Source organism: Oreochromis niloticus, linkage group LG12, assembly GCF_001858045.2.
Source record: "Oreochromis niloticus isolate F11D_XX linkage group LG12, O_niloticus_UMD_NMBU, whole genome shotgun sequence".
In the NCBI taxonomy this organism is placed as follows: domain Eukaryota; kingdom Metazoa; phylum Chordata; class Actinopteri; order Cichliformes; family Cichlidae; genus Oreochromis; species Oreochromis niloticus.
The window spans coordinates 20,485,339-20,512,970 of record NC_031977.2 but is presented as its reverse complement, the minus strand read 5'-3'; the positions used below and the strand labels follow the sequence as shown (position 1 = coordinate 20,512,970).

General features: G+C 38.3%; 2 protein-coding genes across 11 annotated transcripts in view; both read left to right on the top strand.

Annotated features, from left to right (window-relative positions):
* Positions 1–13,931, top strand: part of pdlim5a (PDZ and LIM domain 5a) — a 64,912-nt gene extending 50,981 nt beyond the window's left edge. For all 7 annotated transcript variants that reach the window (XM_019366035.2, XM_013271893.3, XM_013271892.3 and 4 more), the window contains 6 exons: positions 1,716–1,798; positions 3,778–3,973; positions 8,861–9,041; positions 11,194–11,314; positions 12,564–12,679; positions 13,135–13,931. In XM_019366035.2, coding sequence (XP_019221580.1) covers positions 1,716–1,798; positions 3,778–3,973; positions 8,861–9,041; positions 11,194–11,314; positions 12,564–12,679; positions 13,135–13,224 — 787 coding nt within the window. In that variant the 3' untranslated portion in view covers positions 13,225–13,931. The remainder of the gene's footprint in view (positions 1–1,715; positions 1,799–3,777; positions 3,974–8,860; positions 9,042–11,193; positions 11,315–12,563; positions 12,680–13,134) is intronic.
* A 1,881-nt stretch (positions 13,932–15,812) lies between these two features.
* Positions 15,813–27,632, top strand: part of bmpr1ba (bone morphogenetic protein receptor, type IBa) — a 63,878-nt gene continuing 52,058 nt past the window's right edge. For 2 of the 4 annotated variants that reach the window (XM_005452045.4, XM_005452044.4), the window contains exon 1: positions 15,813–16,065. The gene's annotated coding sequence lies outside the window, so the exon portion shown is untranslated. The remainder of the gene's footprint in view (positions 16,066–27,632) is intronic. The other 2 variants (XM_005452043.3, XM_005452041.3) reach the window with 1 other exon arrangement.

The window sequence follows — 27,632 nt, the reverse complement described above, 5'->3', positions numbered from 1 at the left end:
AAAATGCGTCACCGTGTGCTACAGTCATCTTCATCAGATATGGAAGAAGAACCATATGAAATCATATAATATGCTCAGGTCAATTTATCCATCTTGTGTGATGAGCTGTAAAGTATCTCAAATCCTATGACCCATAATTTCATCACATGAATTAGTGGTTGGGCTTCATTCGACGCAATAACCATTAAATCTTAGTACAGAATCTCGTAAAGTTACTTATCCTTTGACCTGCATTTAAAATGTAGTTGTATTTCTTGGGAGACCATGAGAATCGACCGATGCATCCATAGTAATGCAGTTTTAGTTGGCTTAGATTGTTTTTCTATGACTGCAAAGAAGTGTCCAGACCCATTAAGAAACCACTATTGGCCCATTATAGAAGAAAAGCAACAGTGGTAACATGCACCTTTGTGTACATTTGCTACAATATTATAGAAATTAATCAGTGAATATAGTGTCATTTATGTTTTCACATTCTGCACTATATGATTAGAACGTCTTTAATACATGTAGTCTGGCATCAATCCACAGTTGATGTGAAATGAGCTCCTTTTTAAAATACATTATCTTATTGTATTTTTTACTCAGCTGTAGTCTGTTAAGTCCCTTCAATCACTGAAATTCTTCATCTGGCATCACCTTTGAATAGGTGTGCTGTAATATTACTGCTGTTCTGTCCTACTTGTCTCCTATCTGTCATCATTCCTGCAGCCTGGACTGTGTTCTCCTATGAATGTGGCACATGGGTAACTTTTAGTGTGTACTGGATTCACAAGGAGCACGTGTACAGTGAAGGTGCATACTGTACTGTTTTGGCTATAGTTGCATTCTGTGTTTTGGTTGGTACCATACCAGCTCTCCATCTGTCAGCAGGTAGGTAGTCTGGAGTGTATCTGAGTGTATTTTGAGAAGAACCTAAGAAAATTTGTGTTTTCCTTCTTGCCTCCTTAGTGGGATATGATTAAAATGAGTTATGAAAGGTATTTTGCAAAGGATAATAAAATAATAACTAAGATATATACTATACTGCACATATGTAAACAGAATCTGCTACCATTACTGCCGTATGAGCCATCACTCGCAGTGATGAGTGAGACGGATGAAAATAGAAACCAGTAGAAGGCCTGTTGAGCTGGATCTACACCAAAATTTAATGAGTTCATCCTTTGCCCAAGCTCTACTTCTAGCATAAATTTCATGACATTCAGCTTTTTATTTTTTGGGTGAGCTCACTGAAAAACAGACATCTATATTTAGACATAGTTGGTAATTTTGGTAATGTGTTTTCTGAACATCTGATATGTAGGGACTAGAGCCTGATCAAGGATTTCTAAGACTGTTAACGATACCGATATTTCTCATTTTAATTAAAAAATCACATATATGAATTTTAATCTTTCATATTTGCAAAAGCTAAACAAACAATTTGTGGATAACTCATTTCCACTCTGCCAGACTCTGCTTGGGTCACCTGGTTGTTTAGTTTGTGGCATTCCAAACGTGTTGCCAACAGAGAAGTTAGAGAGTGCTGTCTTGTGGACAAATTTTGCAAGGGTGTTTCTCCTGTCACCTCTTTGCTATCAGCTGTTATGAACGGCTGAAATATTGTTTGAGCTCTATCAGGGACAGTGGATTCTAGCATTAAGTCATGCATTTGATTACAAATCCCATTAAGCAATTTTAATGTTGTGTTTCTGTTGTGTTGTCCTGCACAGTGAGGAATATGTGGAACCCGAACTCAACAGCCATGAGTCTGCAGTTGTTAAGACTATGATCAAAGGACCTGCGACAGCCTATGGTAAACACTATGTGTGTTCTTGCCTGTATTCATGTGATAGCAGCTAATCCACTCAATCACATTCACAGTCACAATTTCCTAAAATCAGTTTTACATCCTTTAAAAAGAATACAATGTATGCACTGGGGCTAAGACACGGCAGGCTCTTGTTTACTTACTTAAACTATTAACACATACAGTATATACATGATATTGTGTGCGTAAATCTTGCTAAATTTTGCTCATCTTGCCAAGGCTGCAGGAAATCACTGCCAAATTCAAACAAGGATATGTTTGTGTGAATGTGTGTGAGTTGTTTCTGTCTAGAGGAATTTTGTAATATTTTCTCACTGAATTAACTAGCTAAGTGTAATGAGACTAAGGAGCGTAAGCTTTTTTCTTAGCATAAGTCACGGTGAATGCATGCATATCCAGAATGTAGACTTCCCTTAACAGACTTCTAAAAATAAATATTGCATTTATGAATTAAGCTAAATCTTCTTTTAAGTGTGCATTTTGATTGATTCATATATCACCCCCACAGTTAAAAAAGGTGTTATTTATCCTCACAAAAAAAATGTTAGGTTCCCAATTCTGGCATAGTGTGAAACTGATTTACGACTGTTGGATAAAATGTTGTTACAGCCAGTTAGCAAGGGTAAAGAGACTTATTTTCCATGGTTAAAGCATGACATATGTTGTGAAATAGGTCATTGCAGGCTTTCTTTTCCTTTTCTGCTGTTATTGCTCTGTGGAACGCCATTAAGAAGGAGAGAAGGCTCGTGCTGCATGTGGTGCCTTGCTTAGTCACATGTGTAGCATTTCTACACTGTCAGAAAGATAATATTTATTGAAGAGACCTGCCGGGAGTGATGAAAAGTTTTAAAAGCGAGGCACTGAGCTGCAGCATAATGCCCATAACCAATCAGCACTCCATTAATACATTCTGAAAGTGAATGTCTGTTTTATATATTATTGGTTATTATCTACATCCACATAGCTTTTTCATATGCTAATCTATTTATTTGTAAACAAACCTTATCAAATCTCCTTTAACACAAAACAGTCTTCAGGCTGCAGCTTCTAATCCGACACAAGTCCTCTCCTCCGCTTCTCAATCTGATGTAACTGCCCCCCAAAAATTGTAAATGCAGTCATTTTCCCAACAACCCAGGATCATGAAAATATACTGCTGGCCATATAGCATTCCCAGCAGCACTCCCAGCAGCATTTGGCCACTGGCCCATTTTGACTTTTGAGCTGCAGTGAAAGAAACCAGGCCTTGTAAAACAATGCTGTCACTGTTAAAATCTGAAAACACATGATGCAGTGGCCTGCATCCTTTGCTTACCTGCCCACCCTCCCCTAAACTGTTTGACCCCTTTTGATCGCTCAGTATTCTACTGAGGAAGCTTTCATATCTAACTTTTAGCTTTGTCGGTTAACACATTTAACTTAAGCCCATTGTTTGTTTGTTTGTTTCTATGAACGTACACATACGCCATTATTAAAATTTAATGACAGCTTTAAACATGGCATGCAATGGTAAAGCTGATCTCCATATGTAGTCTTTCTTTCACCAGCACACAAAAACACTACCCTTTCCATAGTGTGGAGATCAAAGAATGGGCTATGTGTTTAGTCAGGTGTCTGGGTTTTGTGTGGAGGGTATGTCCTGGTGGTCTTTATGTGTCTGTGTGTGTTTGGTCATATGCATGAATACACATGCAACATAGGAATGTGTTCCAAGCTGAAAAATTCAGTGTGCAGCTGAAGATTGATGTGGTAAATCCCTGGCTATGACAACAGCAGACAGCCAGCTGCATGCATGACCATGACACCTGCTGGGTGTATAGTCATAGAGGGTAAAGGTCAAATGGCTTGCAAATGTGGCAAGAAAACATAGTTACACAAATACAAACACCGTCTGTGAGAATGAGAGTGGTATTTTGAGAGAATGTGAGTGGCACATCCTTTTATTTTTCTTCCACCTTCTGTAGGTCCACAGACTGGTTTGATTACCCCATCTTTTGGTATGAAGGGTAACGGCAGTGCCAGTGTCCCAAGGGGTCCTGCTCCGGCCCGACCTGTTCCTCAGCCCCACCCTAAAGATGAGGACACCCTGGTACAGATGGCAGAACATATTCCTGCTGGCACTCGTACGCCAATGTGTGCCCACTGCAACATGGTCATCAGGTGAGGGGCAAACAACATGGCTAATGTTATATATAAACTATCAGCTTAAAATCAGACTAAAAAATGTATTTTTATAGATCAGTTTTTCTTCCTGTTTTAACCAGGCACCTCAGTGAGCCCCTGAAAGGCTTTATAGCATCCTGTCTGTTTTTAATAGTGTACTAGTGTCAAAATATCAAATCAGCTAAAATCCATTGATTTTATAAGAAAGTGTAGGTCTCTAGTTACACAAGATATGTAAAGTTATGTTTGATATGTATTTGAAAATATTGGCATTCACCTTGTCCAGCCACAGTATGGGAAATGGAACCTGACAGATGTATCTGTTTGAGCTTGGCTGGACTGATATTTAGCGATTTACCAGTATCAGCATTTATGACGTCGACTTGTGGCGTTCCAAACAGCTGATTCGAACAGAGTTTTGCAGGATGTGAAGAAGTAAATAAATAACTACACATAACAAATGTTATATTTATGGTTATCGCAGTCAGCATTTCAGAATATTAGATTTTTAAATCAGCCAATAATAGCACAAACACACCAACCAGCTGATTGGGCATGGTGTCAACTAGTAAGCCTTGAGTTGCTGTGACACTAAAACAAGATTATTTTTAAACTGTACTGTGATATTATCTTAGTAAGGACTCATAAATAGACACATAACAAATGTTAGGTAAATGTGTTTATGTTTCATGTCTCTGAAAGAAAAAATATCAAAATTTTCAGTGACCAAGTATTGGTATCTGTCTTAAAATGCCTATATCAGTCGTGCTCTAATATACTACTACTACTACTAATAATAATAATATTAGACAAAGTGCTTCACAGTTCAAATAAAAGCCACACATTGACAAACTGAATCACATAATCCTTGTAATATCAACTATCTTAGTCTGTAGTGTCATCAGGTATGGAGGGGGCAGTCATGACCATTTATAATGAAAACTGTGAGAGAAAGGCGTTGATATGAGGGGCCGTACAAGCCAAAATTCATTCTTTCACTCTCACACACATACATTCTTCTTTCACACACATATATTTTCACTCTCACACACATATATTTTCACTCTCACATACATATATTTTCACTCTCACATACATACATTTTCATTTATGCATTCCTACATTTTGCTCTCATTTACATGCATTCAATATGCATTTAATCTCACAAATAATATATGTATGTAAGCAGAGAATGCATACATGTCAGAAGAAAATATATGTATGTGAATGAAAGAGTATAGTGGAAACGGAAGGAGTTTAATGGAAACGGAAGGCTGGGTGTCTGTACCGCTGTGATTGGCTGAGAAGCACGCGCGGGTCACTTTCAAGTGTCTGACAGTATGGAGGGGGGAGAAGAAACTCGAGTTCTTCAGCAAGCTATCGGGGTGTTAAGAAATATTTTATCATCTCCTGAAACGGTCACATCGTTGTCCTCGTCACTTGATCGAGATGGGACGGGCTCAACTTTTTTTTTTACGTGCGCTCAGAATAGTGGCACAAAAATAACGCCACAGTAACCCAGAAAGAGTAATATTTCAAACTCGGCCACTCTGTGCTTCTCTGCCACTGCCTCGTTTGAGTTTTGGACGAAATGGATTCTGGGATATTGCATTTCGTCATTTCGAGCTGATTGGAGACCAGAACAGCCAATCAGATATTTTTGCATCCAAGTCTGTGATTGGCTGGTTTTGTGGCACAAAAATAACGCCATAGGTCACAAAATAAACTTTTAAGATATTTTCATGCAAGAATGGTGCTGTGTAAACTTCAAATATCTGCTTGATTCATCAAGACATCACATATTTCCATAAGTGCTCTAACATTTTCGGAGATGCCTGTTACCTATGGCCTTATTTTTGTCCCACTGTTCTGAGCGCACGTAAAAAAAATTTGAGCGCACGTAAAAAAAAGTTTGCAGGTGCAAGTGTTGCATTTTGAGGAGAAATTTATTTTGAGCGAAGAAAAGCTGAATTTGAGCGAACAAAATTCATTGCCGCGTGCAAAAAATGTATTTCAGTGTTTGCTATTATCCATACACACACACAATAGCAGCCCCTCTCGCTCAGTTTTTGTATTTGCGCTCACGCTCTCAACATTTCTGCCCGTGCGCGCTCAACTCTTTGTGTACGCTGTTATATTGTGCCACGAAACCACAATATAACAGATGGTGATTTTTCATTCTTATGTTTGTTTGTTTTTGTAATGGTATAAACAATGAAAGGTGGTGGATTAGCCAATTGGTCATGATCAACTCTGGGCTGGACCAATTACAATACATCCCTATTGAGAGGAAAAACAACGCGATTAGTCCCGTACTTCAGCTAGAATGAAAAAAGACAAAGCTGGAGTTATTCTGTCTTTACGTTGCACAGCTGCCTCTTCTCCCCTCATTCTCTCCCCCTCCCTCCCTCTCCTGTTGCTACTTCAATCATGAAACCGATCAATGATCAGCTGATCGTCTTTCTTGTTTGTTTATCTCCCACTTTGCGCCAGAAAGAGGAAACCAGCGGATGTCGCGCTAAACAACAGCAGCACGTCAAGCTGGATAAGCTGTTAGAATTTATTTAAAATTAATTTCTAGTATCAGCTGATGTTTGCTGGAGCCAGAGCTGTAAAAACTGCTGCTCATGGTATCGGTTTGGAAACATGAAGGTGATACAAATCATGCATATATACCAACAAGACAGTGTACATCACTGTCACAACAGCGTTTGTTTTAGTTCAAAGGCTTTATGGTTTTTCCTATAATACCTGGTGGTGTAGTCGGTGATTTTTTGTCAGTTGAGCTTTATATATTATGTTTAACCCGAGTGACCACCCAGTCAGCTGGTGGGTAACTATGGCGTTATTTTTGTGCCACTATTCTGAGCGCACGTAAAAAAAAAAAGTTGAGCCCGTCCCATCTCGATCAAGTGACGAGGACAACGATGTGACCGTTTCAGGAGATGATAAAATATTTCTTAACACCCCGATAGCTTGCTGAAGAACTCGAGTTTCTTCTCCCCCCTCCATACTGTCAGACACTTGAAAGTGACCCGCGCGTGCTTCTCAGCCAATCACAGCGGTACAGACACCCAGCCTTCCGTTTCCATTAAACTCCTTCCGTTTCCACTATACTCTTTCATTCACATACATATATTTTCTTCTGACATGTATGCATTCTCTGCTTACATACATATATTATTTGTGAGATTAAATGCATATTGAATGCATGTAAATGAGAGCAAAATGTAGGAATGCATAAATGAAAATGTATGTATGTGAGAGTGAAAATATATGTATGTGAGAGTGAAAATATATATGTGTGTGAAAGAAGAATGTATGTGTGTGAGAGTGAAAATATATGTGTGTGAGAGTGAAAATATATGTGTGTGAAAGAAGAATGTATGTGTGTGAAAGAAGAATGTATGTGTGTGAGAGTGAAAGAATGAAAATATATGTATGTGAGAATGAAAATATATGTATGTGAGAGTGAAAATATATGTGTGTGAGAGAAGAATGTATGTGTGTGAGAGTGAAAGAATGAATTTTGGCTTGTACGGCCCCTCATACGTTGAGTTCCATCATGCCGTGCTTGTATACTTCTTGCACAAGGACAATCAAAAGGGAATTGATCTCAGCTTGGCTGCACCCACATCAAATTATACTCACATTAAAAATGAGAAAGGAAATATGTCCGCTCCTTAATTATTCAGCACCATAGTTAGGCTCTTAAAATAATTAACCTGAAACCATCTCGAGTAAACAATCTGTGTATGAAACTGTAGAACGACATTTGATTGCAGCGTGGATAACGGATAAGAGAATTAAGTTGCACCTGCCACTGATAAAAGAGCAGAATAATGTTATACGCAGACAATCTCATTAAAAACTCATGCAGTTACACCACATCTTGATTTTGCCCTCTGTTGTGTCAATTTTTCAGTTTCAGTTATGTTTAATATTAAGAACTGGGAATGTGAGATGTAATCAAAGACTTCTCATAGAAGTGTGTTTAGGACATGTTTCTGTGCTCAGATATATATTTTGCTTATACTTAGAGATCAGATTTTATTAATGGAGCATAACTAGCATAACTGACAGAATGGCTTTTATGAGGCAATTAAGAAAATGAATTGGATTTTCCAGCTGTACAAAGTACCTGAAAACATGCATTTGAACTATAAAAAGTTATTAAAAGCTGTTAAGGTCCAGCCAGAGTGGCACAAAAGAGCACATCACTGTGGAATAATCTCCTGAAATTCTTCTCCTGTCAACCTCCCTTCTTGTCCAGTACCTTACTGCCCTGACTCATGGTATCTCCCAGATTGTGTCACCTAACATATCATTAGGATAAGGTTGCTCTCATGCTAATGACTGCCAGCCAGGGCCACTATCATGATAAGCTCAGATAAGCCCAGCTATTGTGTGGAGTAAATTAGCCTCTGTTGTTTTCCCACTTTAACTAATCATCAGAGTGGACACAGCCAAGGAGCAAAAGTAGGGAAGCAGGCGACGATAGCTGCAGTCCTCACATTTTTAAATGTGTTTCTCATTTTTGCAGCATGTTTTTTTTTAATTTGAACAGAATACCAGAAAATCAGTCTGTTGATCAACAGAAATTCAATCGTCAGTTTTAACTATCCATTAATTGTTTAGATGTTTTCAGTTATTTTAGTGTAATTATTGATGAAAAAAGGGAGTCAGATGCAGTAAATGCATTACTATACTGGAATATTCTAATAATTCTTATTGAATAGCACATTCTATCTATTTATCTAAAACTACCAAAGTATAAAAAAGGAAGTAAAATGACGAGTATATCAGAATATTAAGCTGAACTGAGTATTGGTTTACTTTTTGTACATTTTTTCAGAGTTTTTGTGTGTGTGTGTTTTTTTCCAGAGGACCTTTTTTGGTAGCAATGGGGAAATCGTGGCATAAGGAAGAATTTAACTGTGCACACTGCCGAACATCCCTGGCAGATATAGGCTTTGTTGAAGAACGGGGATCCGTCTACTGTGAACACTGCTATGAAGACTTCTTTGCTCCAACATGCAGCCGCTGCCAGTCTAAGATACTAGGGGTGAGTTGATGTTTAAAAAAGAAGGGAGCAGTAATGGTGCAGCAATTTATTAAAACCCGCAAATAAACATAGACATATGGTATAAAAGGTACAAACAGAGTTTGGTTTCTTAAAGGACATACCATGAAATGCTTCCTCAACTGTGACTGAGCCTCCACTATGAATTACACAGCCACTTTTTCTTTTGTCTCCACATTGTCCAGTTTCCTCTGTTTTTTAAGGATAAACTGCACATCATATTGAGATATGAAAAGCCCAAGATTACATTATGTAAGATAAACCAGACATGACAGCAATACAAAACTGATATAAATAACAAAATTTATACTACTGTATAGAGTTATTAGTTCTTTGTGGTTCTATTTTGGAGAGACGTTTTAGGAATCACCTTGTTGATACAAAATTTTTATTTTATGTCTGTTAAACTGTGTTATCGTATTTCATAGAGTCAACTACAAAGCAAATTATGTATTATGTACATAACTGTGGCCAAACTGTGTTTGGTGTTAAGTTGTTCAACAAACAAACAAAAAACACAAATACAGACAAAAACATTGCCCTGAAAATGGTAACATACGAGGACTGGACTGAAAACAAGTGAAAAAGCAGCCAATGTCCAACAGAAACCTTTGAGAGACTTTCAGAAAGCCTGGAGAACTATTATGTGTTTAGATTTGAAATAACTGCAAGTTTTGGGTCCTTTTAAGCTAAAATAAAGACATGATGTGTGGCTTGGGTTTTTTGCACACTATTGTAATCATTAAGATAAAATTAGTAATGAGTGACTTGGTCTTGATGTGTATATTTGGAGTGAACACTCACCTGATCCAATTGATGGAAGCTTGTCACACATTTCATCTCAATTTTGTTCATATATGTTTTTGTGTTACTTTACTATGTAGATATTTTTTTGCTAAGACAAAAGAATTTTTACTGTCTGCAGTAAATAAATTGTTATACAACACTGTGTAAACATGATTAGTAGCTCTAAAACTTGAAATCTATATTCATGCAGATATTTACTGTATATACTGTGTGTAAACCTCCTGCTCGCTGGGACATGAGGTTCCTTTATTATGAAATCTGTTTATGATCAAATGCACTGGTGTCTATATTTAGCACTTTAGCACATAGAACTTGTTATTCTACAACTCACATTCGGCTTTTCATATGTTTTATTCTATGCACTTATGCTGATACTCAGACAATAGGCATAGTATTTTTCTCAAGGACACTTAGGCATGTGGAATGGAGTAGCCGGAGATCAAACCACTTGACCCTTTGATTAGTAAATGACCTTTTCTACCTCCTGAGTCGCAGCCACTACACTCACTTATTGTCTAGAGTTTAGATTAATACTTCTAACAGAAGTATTCATTTAAAACAGGAATGTAATTATTTCCCTATTTCCCTACTTGCAGAAAAGCTTAAAAAGTACAGATGGAACAACATCAAAGACAGTTTTTAAATACATAAAAGACCAGAGCAGGAAGCCTGAATGTGCAGAGGAATATCTACGGTGACCACCAGTAAAACTCAGGAATGCAGTAGATTTTTGGGTGTTAGGAGAATTAGGCTTAGAGGCCTTGAGGCTGTAGGTGTAGCCTGAACCCAGAGTGTCAGGACGCTGAAATTTCTGCTCTCCTTGCTACTATGACATTCATCCCTCACGTGTTCTAACCCCTGTGGCCTAAATCCCTTTCAACCCTCTATTTCTCACACATCTTCAAACAGCTTATGGCTTCTTATTAACCTGTTTTCTCACTCCCTCGCTCATAATCCTTCATTTTAGTTCAGCTCGCCAACTTTCCATCGATTCTTTGTCTTATCTTGCTCTCACAGTTTACGGGTGGGAAAGAAATCGGTGTAGGTCATGGAGACCAAGGAGAGAGAAAAAAAAACCGGTGATATTCAAGAAAAAATAAAATGACCTACTCTGGTAAAAGTTGTACAAAGATTTGCGTAAAAATTTGTGACTTTGTGAATAAAATTTCATAAGCAGCAATGTAATATGATAACATCCCTTCATAAGATGCTGCACCTCCATTTCCTGTTAAAGTGGATATAGCTTTCCAGTTTCTATTATATACACTAATGCACCTAAAACTATATTATGCCTCTTACTAGCCACATTGTTTACATTTTCCCTTAGGAGGTGATAAATGCCCTCAAGCAGACTTGGCATGTCTACTGCTTTCTGTGTGCTTACTGTCAGCAACCAATCAGAAACAACACTTTCCACCTGGAGGATGGAGAACCATACTGTGAACCGGGTGAGTTATAATGGGGTTGATAAAATATCCAGATGTACTTCCTGTAATTGCCACTGTACTCATTGTACATGGTATAATCAAGTTCAAAGCATCTGCTGAAATAAATGAAAGAAATCAGAAAACATCTTAACTCCATTTTATGAAGCATGTAGGTAGTGTATGGTCAGTGGTAAGCTACATTAATAACACTTCTCTGGTTTTACTGACAACACAAAAATAATATAAAATATATTAAAAAAAAAGAAAACTTGTTGTACAGTGGTTATCATTGGTGTTGCTCACTCAGCCCAGCAGGCTGTAACTGCTAGTTATTACTAAAGCATGGATGGATTGATTATAATTAATCAACCCCTAAAATTAGTGTCAAGTGTCGATGTTCATTGTCACCAATAACAACAGGATCAGAAACAACAACACCTGCTGATTCACAGTGGATCACTGGTAAGCAGTGTGTGTGATGAGTTAGTGTTAAATGTACTGAATATCAGCATTTTCCTGATGTAGGACAGTATAGCGGTAGCGGTATACAATGTTTTTTTGCTAGAATAAAAGAAAAAAAAAAAATCCAGCAGTCTGTGAATAGATAAAAGATAAAAGTGGGCTTCAGTTGGATTGCTGCTCACTCGCAATGTGTTTTATATCCAGTTTCAGCTGTTGTGGGGTGAGAGCCAGAGTACACCCTGGACAGGTTTTCGGTCTATCGCAGGTCAAACACAGAGAGACAACAAACAATTCGTGCAAACATTAACACCTATAGCCAAGTTATAGGTGTTTATGTTTGCATTAACACCTATGGGATGAGAGAACTGCGACCCGTTCTCTCACCCCAACCGGTTGCAGCAGATGGCCGCCCCTCCCTGAGCCTGGTTCTGCCGGAGGTTTCTTCCTGTTAAAAGGGAGTTTTTCCTTCCCACTGTCGCCAAAGTGCTTGCTCATAGGGGGTCGTATGATTGTTATGTTTTTCTCTGTATGTATTATTGTAGGGTCTACCTTACAATATAAAGTGCCTTGAGGCGACTATTGTTGTGATTTGGCGCTGTATAAATAAAACTGAATTGAATTGAATTGAAGTTAGAATCACCAGTTTTCCTAACATGCGTGTATTTGGAGTGTGGGTGAACCTGTTGTACCCCAAAGAGTTACAAGCTCTCTTTGTTGAGTACTAAAGTTTGCTTGGGTCTTGCCATTATGACTTTAAACCCTTTGTTTATACCATAGTGACATGACTTTTCTCTTTGTCACTAAACAGACTTTTACAGCTTGTTTGGGACTGGCTGTCATGGCTGTGAGTTTCCCATCGAGGCTGGAGACAAATTCCTGGAAGCCCTTGGTTACACCTGGCATGATACCTGCTTTGTATGTGCTGTAAGTAAAGACTTCAGGCATGTGTCACAGTAAACTGAGTCCATCAGCAGACTAACACATACGACCTACTGTCACATTTACTCATAATCCCATTTCCAACTTTGAACCATCAAGAAACTTTTATCTATTTAACTTGGACACAGAAAGAAGTTTGAGGTCATAGTGCTACTCTCTGCTACTGGCCCTATTTAGTTCTTTCTGTCATTCTTTCTTTTTATTGTTAATGTACTACAACAATGTTCATTTTTATCCATCCTTTGTGATGGAGGTTTTAGCAGAATAGCTTACTTGTTGCAATCTCATAACCTCACCATAAGTCATTTTTTCACAATAATATGACAGCAGTGCTTATTTTAGATGAAACACTGACTTACATCCATTGTGAGCTTTAGTGTAGGCTGGCTAACTTTTGTTATATAATCTCTTATTATTCATGTGTGTTGGGCTTTTTACAGGTGTGCTGTACCACACTGGAAGGCCAGACCTTCTTCTCCAAAAAGGACAAACCTCTTTGCAAGAAGCATGCTCACACACTGAAGATATGAAGCCTAAACTATTCACTTGGCCACATGTTGTCTCACAGAGGGTTGGGGACACCTTTTATGATGACAGTAGTAGTCATTATTGTAGTGGTGCTATCTCTTAGCACAAAAAGCAATAAAGCTTAAGGATCTTAGTTTTGACAACATTTCAATCAATTATAACTGATCTTTGTAAACTAAATGTTATGTTGTCAATCATCCCCAAACAGCAAGGTTTTACTACCAACTGATACATTTTATGTACCATAATGCCATTTTTATTTCCTCACACATAGGACTGTTACTTTATCATTTACTTTGTTCTTCTGAATTTTGTCTTGAGTGGTGAGATCATCTCACTCTCTGTTTTTATTATTAAGCTTGCAGAGTGCTCATTATCTTTAGACACCACCAGAAATGTTTGATAATTTTAAGTATTCAAGGATGCTGGCAAGTTTTTATTGTTAGTTATGATATTTGTTAGTGTTTGTGTAGTTGTAATCAATTTTATTAATCTGGCTAAAACCTATAAAGACTTAAAGATAAAACTGTAGAACGTCCTGTGTTACACTTTGTTTTATTTTGTTTTTTGCATTACAGTTTCACAAGCAACTATAAAAAAATTCCCAGTATATGCATTAAAATACTGCAGGATATGCTTGTGTTATTTGCTTTATACAATTCATCTGTGAATGTCCGAGTTGTAATTAAAGCTGCTGCCTTTGATTTAATCAGTTATTTGAATGTTTTAATTTAAGGAAATTTGATTTCATTTTCTATTTGTTGAGTGAAACTGGCTAGGACATTAAGGCACTTGAGCAAACCTGAACACCAAAAATGATCAAATGTTTTTCATAGATACTTTCACCAGCTTTCATTAGTGTCCTCTTGCTGGTACTGGGTTGGACCCCCTTTTGCCTTTAGAACTGCCTTAATTCTTCATTGCATTGATTCAACAAGTTGCTGCAAACATTCCTCTGAGATTTCGGTCCATATTGACATGACAACATCCGACAGTTGCAGATTTGGCGACTGCACATCCATACTGGGCTGTTGCCCATCTGCTTCAAGGTTTGACATGTTGCGAGTTCAGAGATGCTCTCAAGTCACTTAAATCAACTTTCATCCCCATTCTGATCTTCAGCAAGTTACCTTGACTATTTCTAGCATCTTAATGTATGATGAAAGATTTGCATTAACAAGCAGTTAAAAATTAAAGTGAATATTTAAGTGTCTGGTGAATGTATATAGAAGTCCCTGTTTCTTCCTTGCTATGTGGACCAACATATCTTTCTTGACATTTCTCATAGTTTCATGAATCCCATTTTTAGTTATTTTCTGCCATGATTTAGAAAGAAAATATATTTGCTTTAATATCTGTTTCATACACTTCTCCTTATGCTTCATTCAGATGTTTAGCTCTGTTTAGAAAGCGCATTTTTTTAAATTTAGTTAGAAGAGGAAAAAATGTTTGAGATGACATTAAGCAGAGAATGTTGTTATTTTAGAAACTGGTGCAGGGAATGGATGGATGGAGGGTAGTTTCTTGTTTTGTGACTGTCTACTCAGGATACAGGTGCAGGATACATCCAGCCTATTTAGTTTTCCCCCCAATGCTATTACAAATGACAACGCACTCTTTCACTGACTTCTTATAATTATAAATCTTGTTTTTTACTGTAAGGGGCTAATAGGCATGATTAAAGTGTTCAGTCTCTAAATTCTCAAGTACAAAAATGTTGTTGGAACTCTTAAAGTTGATCTGGGATTTTAAATAAATGGTGTGCCTTTATGCCCAAAACAAATTTTTTTTTATGTCTGCTATTTCTTTATAGTGTAATGCTATCTAACCAAATGAAACTATGTTAACACGATTGTAGAGAAGTCATAACCACTGTCAAAAGAGGAATTTTAACACATCTGTGCTGCTGACAAATGTTAAAATAGGCAGACAGAGAAATAAAGATATGGTTGAAAGGATGTGAGCGACACTGAGGTAGTAAACAGTGGTATGTAGGGCACATCACCACACATTATTCCCACGTCCTCTATACAACCAGCCTTTTTAATACAAACCAATCTTTGCACAATCAAACTGATTTTACTGTTATTGTAGAAAACGATGAAAATGAGATAACTGTTTAGGGATTTTTATTGAGTGTATATAAGACACATTAACAAACCCAGCACTGACCCTTACACGCTGTCCCAATTGATGGGGCATGAGTCAGGCAGAAAAATTATCCAGTATAGTTGATGGTAACATATTTTAAGGAGTTAGCTCATAGCTTACTTATTTGATTTAGCATTGCTGAGCTAATGTTTACTTGTTATTGTACCATGATGTATAATCCTTAGCATATAGGCCTCTTTGATATTCTTGTCACACAAGACTCATTTTAAACTCCATCAAATTTTAAAAAGTTCATAAGGGAAAATCTAAGAATTTCACATCTCGGAAAGCAAAACAACAAAAACACTGTTTTGTGCGACAAAGCCTGGATGTTGTTTTTCTTTTTAATTAGACTGGAGTTCATTTGTGTTTTAGGTGTTCCTTAAACAACTAGCCTATTGGAGTGGTTTTAAGGAACCCATTCAGTGCGAGTCTTCACTCACCTTTCTCCTGCTAATGCACTCCTTCTCTTGTGGCATTAATCACCCTCCTGCAGCTGAGGGACCTTAGGAGAAACACAGTCTTGTGTGAGACCAGTGTGTGTGTGTCTAAGTGTAAAGAGAGCGAGGGAAAAGCGCGAGAGAAAGAAAAGCTACCCTTGGAAACAGAGTGACTCGCGTCTCTACCCTGAGTACCGTGGGCTGCAACTTTTCCTTTCAGTCGAGAAAAAGAAATCCAGAAAGCATCCTAAGGTGAGTAAACTCGAAGCAGACGCGAGTCGGAGATCTTTTTCAGTCGCAATTGTTTGTATTCACCTTGGGAAGTTTGACAGAGCGTTTTTTGTCGTTTCTTTCGGGGTGTTTACAGTCAGATTCACGTCATATCGACTTATTTTTGTTTATTTTGGAAGCGTTTGAGGCTTATCTCACTGCGTAGCTGTTCCTGAGCCACAATGTGATGGAAGAGAGAGAAGTTTAAGCGCTAGGAGGAGCTTTAATAGTTTACCCATGTCTCTGTTAGCGGTGTTTACGTTACACTTTACGTGATTGGGATTTCTGTGGCGTTGCTTGGTCTGTATTTTCCAAAAGTGAAAAGTAAATTAAGCTACATGTTAAATAACACTCGGTAGCGGTCAGCCAAGAGCGCAACTTCTTTTTTCTTAACAATCAATAATATGTGCTGTTATCAGAGGAATGCATGATGGATTCTAGATTCGTACCTTATCCCTCCTTTTCTTGTTCTGTACTTTAATATTCATCTGTACAGTGTGCAAATAGTAGTTACTTAACGTAACTCCAGTTCTATGAGTTCATGTACAGCCCTGTAACAGGATTTACTGTTGGCTAATTTCACCAGAAAACACTAGGACAAAACCAAAGCTTTTAGCTGTGGCATGTGAAATGAGTAGGTCATTCTCCAGTCCCATCAGTACTCATGGCTTGAAAGAGAGGAAGTGTCTTCAGATCCCACCTTGGAATGATACCTCTAGTAAGAGGCTTGGTGCAAGTCCCTTTTGCAATGCATGGAACTTTTCCTTTAATGTGTTGTGCCAGCTGTGGCTTGTCCACAAATTTAGAAACTTCTTCTAGAATAGGAATAGGTGAAGGACCGAGTGTTTTAAGTTCCACCAGAGTCTGGTTGATCTGATTGTGGAGTGCTTCGATAGTGTGATGGACCTGTATAATCCTTTTAATCAGTTTTGTGTGCTCCATAAAATCAGCTCAGCTCAACGTCCCTTGACTGTAAATCCCAGGCGCAAACTCTTGGGGAAAGTAAGAGGCTCACATAGCTATGCATGATCATCGGCTGCAAACAATTTAATTTAACCTCAAACAAAACCTGAAGAAATAGAAGGATGCCCTGCAGTTGGCAGAATGGTGGCTTGATGGCTCTGGTCTCACACCAGTGAGCAAACACATGCTAACATGGTTGAAAAGCCCTGGTGGTACAGTGGTCTCAATCACTGAATTGTTCTGAATAGTGGGGATGACTGTATGGTGGACCCAGCTCAATCAGTCTCTCCCTGTTCACTGCCAAAACACAAGGTGCAGGCTCATGACCAGGTACAGATCTGTGTCACCAACACAGTGAATAACAGCTGCTGCATACAGATCCTGCAAGGCTTTGCTGTTGCCAGTTAAGGCTGCATATTCTATTTTTTTTGGGGGGGAGGGCAACATTTTGCTAAAATGCTCTGAGGGCAAAGAGGGATGACCACAAATTAAAAATCTGACAGACTATGGTGGAATAAACAAATATAAGGCTTGCTTTTGTCTTTTTCAAATGTTCTATATCAATGCAGAACCCTATAGATTTTTTCATTAATTAAAAAGAAGTTATTAGTTTCTCAATAAGAGGGAAAATTCAATTGTGTGAAGAAAAGCATATATATTATAATGACAGCTGACGATTGAATATTTTAATAGAATTGGCTTACAACTTGTAGTAGCAGTGACCCAACTTGAATTTTCTAGACTTGCCTGAGTGGGCCCCCTTATTCAAGGGCTCAAAAAGCAGGGGGGAAAAAAAAATCAAATGAACCTCAACACAGCCTCCAGCACTGCCCCAGTATTCCCCATACACCCCACTTATACACACATAGGCATGCACATAGTATTCAGCTCTCTCTTTGAGACCAGTAACCAGGTCCAGGTGTTTGTCAGTGTAGCTTATGACAAGAGCAGGCTATATCTGTATGTGTGCATGTGTTCACATGAGCAAGCCTGTGTGAATGTCTGTCCAGATGGCATAATCCTGTGACTCCAAATCTTACCTCACCTCATCTGAGGGGTCCGGGACCGGTAACACGGGGAAACCGCGCAGGAAAGCACTCAGCAAGTATAAATGAGAGAAACAGAGGTCCAGATGTGTGTGTATGTGTGTGGGTGTGTGTGTATGTGTGTGCGCCTCTGTGCGTCAGTGTGAAGGTACTGTTTTCCTTGTCTGTCAAAGTAGTAAGTGTTTGCAGTTGTTGAGGCTTCACTTGGAACAGCAATCTTATTTAGGTCAGGAACACATCACATAAATCTGAGAAACAGCCACATTCTCAATTGGCTGTGTAATTGAGTTTTACACAGCAGCTGTAAACAGAACGCTTCCCTAATTTTCTGTCCTTGTGTATGTGTGTGTGTGAGTGTGCATCAGAGAGAGAGAAATATCGGACACTTAACAGTTTTAGACACCTCGTGATGTGAGACGTGCTTACTGCTGGAAATTTAGATCACATTGCTTGAGGTTAATCTACATTCTAAGAATACCAAATCTGCCTAAAACAAACTGAATTTGTGCTTGCCTAGAAAAAAAGATAAGTGCAACACTTAGGAAGGAAGAGGTGCTGCAAAATTGCACTGGAAAGTAAAGCTTATTCAAAAGGGTGACATCATGCCCTATTTAACATATCCGTGAGATTGCATAGTATTTGTGTTAGTCGGTAGATGTAAGCCTGTCTCTTTTATTTTGTGCTTGCATGTGTGGTACGTTTAAATGCAGGCAAATTGTCAAAGCTGTTTTTATTTTATGATGTATTTTTTTCCCGTTGTCAAACAGCTGAATACAAAGTTTTTGCAACTGGGCATATAAAAAAAATACACTGGAGACAGGGACTGTTTTAGGATGTTATATGCAAAATGATTACCGCCATCCATGTCATGCCATGCAGTCAAGTGAAGTAACTTTTGACACCCACTGAACACAGTAGACTCAGCATGCCCCTCAAAAAATCCCAGTTTCCAAACTCAGCGAACATTCGTGTTAAAGATTCTTGATGATGTTATGTCCATAACCGAGCAGGCAAAGTAAAACTAGAAGTACTGCTTTGTAGTTTTTATGCGTAGGCATCAAAAAATGAAGCTAAACCAGATGAAATAGGGGTTATTGAAAGGAATGATAAAACCATGATGCAATAGTGGGAGCTCATAAAATTGATTTGTTCAAGTGTTCAGTGAGAGCAAAGGGGTAAATGGCATGAGGTCAGATTTACAGAAATGTGCCATGTCCTTGATATTTTTGTTCATTCCATTCTGCAGTGGCTGCTTGCCAAACCTCGCTGCTTTTATCTTTCTCCTTTTATTATGCTAACGACAGTCTTGATTTAAAACAATATCAAATCCCTAATTACACGAATCAGATTACCTACGATGCATTAAATAAGAATGCGTATGACAGTAGGGTTAATCAGAGTGTAAACAATCATTTAAGTGAACCATAGTGCAGTGTTTAGTTTCTCTAACATTTAATTTCCTCAACTTGATGGAGTTGATAAGACTCAAAAACAGATAAGAGAACTTAGCCTGGAGCCTTTTTTCCCCCCAAAAGACCTTACGCTCTTTAATTACAGTGTCAGTGTGATTTATGGAAACATTTGAGCATTTATCTCTACTCAAATTCTGAAACATTCTAAATTTTGGATTTTCTTTCAGAGTCCTCTTTGCTTCTAGGGTTGAGATAATGAACTGTGCCCAGCCTGCCTTAAATAGCATCCGATCTGAGGCTCTGTTCTAAAAGGTTGGAGCGGCAAACACTGGAAACATTTACTGCTTAACCTTAATTATGTTAGATTATATTACAGATTTGATTTTCACCATAACAGCTACCCTCCAAAAACTCTTAAAAAAACAAAAAAGGATTTGTCTTTTAAAAAAAATCACCACGAATAATTACGTGGTTATACAACTCTATTTTGTAAATGTTTTGAAAAATTGCAGGAAATATAACAATAACAACACTAGCTTGTCTGTAATGTAAATTGCAATTTTTGTTGTTAGTGTGTTTTTTCTCAGCTGTAGAGCATTTTGTTGTTTGTGTGATAGTTTTACTTACAGATGTCTCGTCTCGCCTGGCCAGACGTGGAACAACATGTTTAATCTGCTCAGGGTTTGCTTTACCTGTGGGAATGGTGCATCTAACAGCATTTGCATTCATGAATTTAAAATTAGGATTAGAACCCATTTTACTCTTTATATATGACATAAACAGTAGCGCATAGTAATAGTTACGCTGACAGTGTAGTTAAATATCTTATAAGGTCAGACACTCATTTATGAAAACTGTCAGTCACAGGGAAAAAACAAAACAAATGTAATACAATGAATGTTTAGCCAGCAAAGAAGAAGAAGTCTATTTGTTAGTGTTCAGTGTTTAAGAACAGCTGCTTTTGCCATCTGAATGTGTAAAAGTGTTATAACGAAGACAAAAACAATAACATCATAGATTAACATACAGATCTGTGTTTTAATAAATGAGCAGGGCAAGCAAGGCCTGACAAAAACCACCAGTGAGGTGGATTTTTGCTTGTTTCTTTAAGTACTCTGCAGGAATAGTTCTCCAGGCTTCTCGAAGGACATTCAAAGCTCTTCTTTGGATGTTAGCTGCCTTTCTTTCTGTTCTATATCAAGATGATCACACACAGCCAATCCATGACTAGTGTCCATTAAGCGTCTTTCTATCCACGTATGTTTTACTGCTTTGTATGTTTGTGAGGCTGATAAATAAAGTCGTTGCCAATCAAATGCTTTTCTGATGGTATTGCATCGTGGATTAAAATTCAGATGTACTTTTCTGCATCCATAATTTCATCAATTTTGAGAAGATCCAAAACACCATTGTCTGAAATGCAGTCATAAACTATGACAGAGTGTCCACTGAGTTTACACATGGCTGTAAACACTCTGTTGTACCTCTCTCCGGACCTTCTCCTCACGTACTGATAATGAATCAAAAATGTCCAAATTGACTAATCACCCCATAAGACCTGTTTGCACAAATTTTCAGTCGAGTTCTTATGTAATCTATTACAACTCAGCCTGTTTCCTTTTCTTAAAATTAGCTTATTAAATGCCAACCTTCCACTGAGACCATTTTTTTATGAGTATCAAAATCCCTGATGATGCAACTTAAAATTGGTTCTTTGGCAAGTTGTTCATTACAGTATGTGTAGAGACAACACTGGCTCATTCCTTTGAGTTAGGTGCCTTGTTTATGAATGACTGATTCATAGCTCAGTGTTAAGTGGCTTAACAAACAAACAAAAATACATTCCTCCAAAAATAGTTGGATACAGTGAGCAGACTGAAACTAAGAGAAACAGTAGCCAGTCCCCACTAAAAGACCTTCAGAAAGCCTGGAGAACTATTGCCCAAGGCCACTTTAAAAGTTATAACGCAGCCTGGCTTCTTGGAAGCAAAAATATAAAGAAATGATAAGTGGGTCAAGACATTTGCACAGAACTCTAAAATGCTTTATATGGATATATCTAGCAGCCCAGGGAACATGTTTGTTGCTCTTAAAGGGGTTTACTTCCTCCTTAAGTCAGATATTAAACTTAAACTATTAAACTTAAAATTTGATTTAGAAAGTAAGACTCTGTGTGTGTGTGTGTGTGTGTGTGTTTGACTTCATACACATGGATTCCATCAGGTTTTTCTCTGTTGTTCCCTGAAGCTGGGATGAGTTAAAACATTTGATGCTTGACTTAAAGATGAGGGCTGTGATCTATTGCCTGTGCTTCTTTGATATATTCGCAGAAGTATGCAGTGACACCCCCCCACCCCCCCACCCCCCCACACACACACACACACACACACACACAACAGGGCATCACAAGCCATACTAACACTGAATGTTAGCAGACCTCAGTGCACTGTGTATGTATTTAGTTAAATTATTATCTTTTTTTAATTCTGTTATCTAACCAAAAACTGCTTACTTAGACAACCTCATCAGTTTTCCTTTAACATCTGTGTTCCATACTGAGTGTAGGCATAATTTAGCAACACACCAGATGGAGCTTATTGTAAGATGTTTATTGATGTCACAAAACATTTGACAAATTTGAATAATGTTTTAAAAGAGTGTGTTTTTTATTTTCTTTCAAGGATATTAAAATTGCTAAAAAGCTTTCCCACATTAAGAAGTCTTATGCGAGGCGTGCCTTGTAAAATTTGATCATGAGACTGCACACTGTGAGTCCCGTGTAAATAATCTGTATAATTTGTTGGTCTGTACTTGTCAGTTAAATTTACTATTTTACTAAGATAGTGCTTTTGGCAAGGAAAATGCCAAGGTCCTATCCAAACGGTCTGATTTGGTGCAAAAACACAGAAATAATAATAAAACTTGAAAGTTTACTTTTTAAATATATTTTAAAACTCTCTAGGCCGTGCTAAAGGTTTATCTTAGGTCTTGCTGTGCTTCTGGTGACTAAGCACCATATTTTGTTGCTGTAAGTAAAGGCAGGCTGCCACTGTTTCTGACGATTGAAGCTAAACTTTTCTCTGCTTCTGTCTGGAACCTTAAAAGAGTCTAACTCCAGCATTAATGTTGTTTTATTATTAGCCATAGCTGCTACCTTGATGATAACAAGCATTGTGCTGGCCAGTTTAACATTTATGATATGTTTAATACTTAAGTGTTGTTGAAACCGGATCTTTAATGACGTCTTGAAATTCCTCCTAAAGTGTTGTTCAAAGGTGTGAATGTCAACTTCTGTTCATGCATTCAGCTGCTAATGAGGGGAGAGGTTGTGAAACCTTTGTGAAAGTTGTGTGTCATCCGCAGGAGGCAAATAAAGTCATAAAGTAGTGAGTAGCAATAAAGAAAGGTGTGTAGATTTATTTTGTTTCCAAACTGTTTTATTAGTTTGTCATTGCCACAGAATACTTACATTGAAGTGCCACAATCTCAATCTTTCATAAAACAATTGGCAGGACAACTGAGAAGGAAGTTATTATTTTACACGTAAAAAACCCAAAACGAAACACACATCTCTGAAATTGTCGGGCAGCCATTGCAAGCTCAAATTTGTTCTCAGCTGAAGTGACTAGATGTTGCATCTGAATGCCTCCCTCGTCAGTGCTCGTCTTGAACTGCAGATAACAAGATATGATCTGACAGGAAATTTCCCCGCTGAGTTAAATGTAGATGATTGCATTACAGATGAGGTAGACACTGATGGTAGGCATCAAACTCTATTCTCAAGTGTGTGTGTGTGTGTGGACGTGTGTAATACAAGTGAGTGAAAGAGAGGTATCAAAAAGAATGCATTGTAAGCACGTGTAAGTTTGGGACAGAGTGGGTCAATGACCTGATAGGTTTGAGCTCCTGTGTCGGGCTCTGAAGACTGAAACGTCTACATGTAAATCATGTGGGCGTGCAGTTGTCATGGACTACCCTGAACAATGAATTTGCATGTTTTTCCAGGTAGAAGAGAATGAGTAGGTGTTAGAAGAATGTGCCTGCGTGAGATAGCGTTAGATTGGGTGTTCGACTACTGTATATAATATAGGGTGAATTTGTGCTAATGTCAGAGATATCGGTTTAACAAAAAGGTCATTCAGCTGCACAGTATCATTATCTTCATTACCACCCTGCTGCCCCTCAGGGTGGACCTTTTAAAAACATAACCTCTCCTGATCTCATGATGGAGTCATTCTGCCCCTGTGCTCTGTAATTCACACAGGACGCAGAATTCAGACACTCCTCCTCCGGTGTTGCCCTTTTTCTTTACCTTGAATAATGTGAAGACCTAGCATAGTCATCTTTTTAAAAGGCATACCTAAAATGCCCCAGCCTTGGGCTTACTAAAGAGATATTTCCATGACCCAAAGGCGAGATCAGCAATTCACTGTGTGATGGACTTTGTGGCTAAAATAAAGCCGGTGGACAATATAACACAGCCACATAGAGTGACGGTATGAAAATGTTTAAATTATGATTTATTAGGCCTGTTTCCCCACAGGGAGGATGATAAAACATACTACCAGCCAGCTTCTGATCTCATGATTTGGGTATTTTCTTTCACTGCTTCCTACAGCTCAGCGACTCCACTAGTTTCTTTTCTCTGTTTTTTGGCATGTGCAACCTTTATAGACATGACGTTTGGTGACTTCTAGTCTTGTCTGAAAAAGTGCAAGGACCTCTTTTAATTGCTAAGTGAGAATAGTATATTGTTCTTGCAAAAAAGCCCTGATCCCAAACATAAACAGGTTGAGCCCCGAGGATGCTTTAAATCATATAGTTTTTGCTTTGAACTTTCAAGCTGTTCTCTATTTTGTAGACCACAACTGTCTTCTTGTGTTTGGTTTGGCTCTGCTCTAACCAAAGTAATCACCAGACCTGTAGTTCACTCGAAGGGAAAAAAACAAGAGAGAAATGATGGAGTGATGAGTGGGGAACTGGGAGGGGGTAAAGAGGTCTGAGGATAGAATGATAACCATCTGGATTCACTTTGGGACAATTTCATCCCTCCTGCCCCCAAAAACCTAAGACCTCAATTTCCATGGTACCTCCTTTGAGGTGCCATTCCATCTGCAATGGAAGAAATATTTGCCTAAGAGCAAGTATCTGTGTTAAGTTTTAGGAAATGCCTTCATTGAGATTTTCTGAAGCCGTTATTAAGACCCAATCCTGGTCCTGAATATCGATTTCTCTTGGAGTTTGAGTGAAAATGGGTTAATTTATCGACAGTGGCATCAAGCGTCAGTTTGTGGTTGTTGTTGTTTCAGATATTTGCAGTGAGAGAAATTACTTCAAGCTGTGGCTGTGTTGTTAATTTTTTAAGAAATGCCAGAGAGGTTAAAGGTCAGGCCGAGTGATGGAAAAACTTTGACTTCCTATTTTCCAGGCAGGATATCTAAAACACATGAGCAGTTCTGCGTACTGTGTTTATTTCCACATGTTCAGACATAACAAACTGAACAGAATCTGAAGGATTTGAATCTCACGTTACTTTAGTTTCGCAGAGACTGACAGACGGGGAGTTACAGCTGAAAGTGACTGAGGCAGAAGGCCGTATGCAGTTGTCTCTTTGTCTCTCTTTGTTTTCTCCATCTGACTCCCCCTGTTTAACCCACTTAGTCTTCACTGTGTTGTCCAGTCCTCCACACAAATGAATTTAGGTCTGGAATGATAAATGGTTTTCTTTGATTCGTGCAGATGTGTCTTTGGCAAAGGAGTGGCAATAATGTGTATAATCAAACTCAGAAGTCACTGGTTGTTATTATTCTCTTTTCGCCATGTCTTCTGTCTTTTCCGCCATCTTTCTCTATTTTTGGCCTCAACAGATAAGTGCAAAATGTGCTGCTGCAGACTGAACTGTTTTTGTGTGGCATCATCGATACCCTCCTGACTGAAATTGCATCCATGTTGCCTGTGCAGACACTGCCTCCCCATGAGACATAAATTCATGATAGGCTCATCAATATGTTTTCCAAAGTCATTATTCCAGAGAAATTAAATCTGATTGATGCCGAATTGAATTAAACCTCTGAGATATTGAATCTGATGCATGTGAAATCAAATCTCATGGGGGTCTGTTTCTTCACTTGCATGTCCGGTGGATTTATTCATATCCACCTCAAAAGGCAATTACAATATGAAGCAGGCCTATGGGAGTCTTTGTGTTGTGTTCTGTGTAACAGCGTAATGCTTATTGAATCAATGCATTGATAACAGCAGCCACTGGGAAATCTGTTGCTCACTGACATCTGCTGGCGAGCTGAATATGAACGAGATATTTACGCTGTTATCTAGTCTTTTGTTTGGTGTCTTTAGAGGCTTACAGGGAGTTTAATGAGAGGTCAGTAGCAGGAAGTAAGTGGATGAAAAATATGAGGAAAACGTAAAGATCTTAATATAGCAGATAGCACTGTAGCTGGGTTGCTGTTGTTTGTAGATTTAATAAGGTGATATAAAAAACAGAACTGACCAGATGGCCAACACTGAACCAGCTCTGCCAGATTAAGAGGCAGCAAGCTCCAAAATGCTGAGGAAATTTGGAGTAAGAGAGTCCAAGAGAGACCAGATGTCCGTAACACCCTCTATAGGTCGTCGACCAAACTATCAAGCAGATGACTACACAGCAATAGGATGATTGCATAGCATTACGACCTTGTGCAGGAAGCATCCGTCATCATGTGCCCATGAATTTCTTTTTCTGATATTGTTGCCTTTTTATTTCTGCAAACGGTCATCCTCTGAATACTCTTTTTTCTCTCTCTCTCATCATTCTTGGTCTTTCTTAGGATGCTCTTTCTGCTCACATACGGTAGATTCTCCTTCAAACAAAGGCATACATTGACATCTTTAGATGAACCAAACAGGGTGCATGCATGTGCACTAATCTGTTTCACATGTTCACTGATTTTATATTCAAAGTAATACGCTGGGAGCAGTGTTTTTACAAGCCATAACCCCTGAACCATGTCCATTGAGCTTCCTGTAGGGGGGAAAAAACTGCATACCCTGCAGTCCTACCTAGCTGTGATACAATATCTTTTAAGGCACACAGCTCGTAGTTGTTCTCAGCAAGCTTTCTGCTGCTTCTCTATGCTGTTTCTAGTAATGGATGACACAAGACCTGGTACAACGGTACTGACATGACATTCAGTTGAGGCTTAAAATGTCCTGTGCAGAGGCAAGGTGATGGATATCACATATATATATATATATATATATATATATATATATATATATATATATATATATATATATACAAATAAAAGTGTTTTTACCTTTTTTTTTATTACAATAATAATAAATATTCTACAACAACAACAACAGCAACAAAAATGAGCACTTGTTTCGCCACGAGAGAGCTTTTAAACCACTGTATTAACTGATTATACAAAATTCAACAGTTCTGTAAATGATTAAGTTCCAGCAGTTCTCACATAACTTATTTTATACAATTTTAAAAGATCCTAGATTTCACAAAAACAAAGTCACAGTCCACCTGGCTTCTTCTAGATGACTGGTATCTATCTAGCTTTGGGAATCACTGTATTGCTGCCAACAAGCTTAGTTTAATAAGCAGCAGACAGAAGTGTGACAGAAATCAGGAGGCAGACAGACATAAGCAAGTTTGTGTGGTTCATGTAAGTCCTGTAGAGAAGACTTCTTTACTGCTCTACCGAGCCAAACCAAAATTCTGTGCAATGTTTGAGACTCTGTCTCTAAAATTGTATTAAAAAATATATATATTTATTTTTGAAAGCTTACTGGCTAGGAGGGCATCCAGTTCTCTAAACCTTGCTCCTGCAGATCTCCTGCTTCTGTAAAACCGGCCGCAGCAGACATGCTGCACAGGGCTTCTAGTAATGATAGCAATGCAATGTGTTTTCTTCTGTGTGCATGTGTTCATGTGTGGGTGCGTGTGCGGCAAGTGTGTGTGCATGCTTGTGTGTGCTTGCAAGTTTCGCCTTAGAGGCATCTGTTGCAGGTTTCAGGCACATGTTGTGGGATTAAGGAATTAGCCATAACAAATAACCTCATGCACACACCCTTGCCTGCGTGCCCAAAAGTCACCACATAACACTCCAAAATT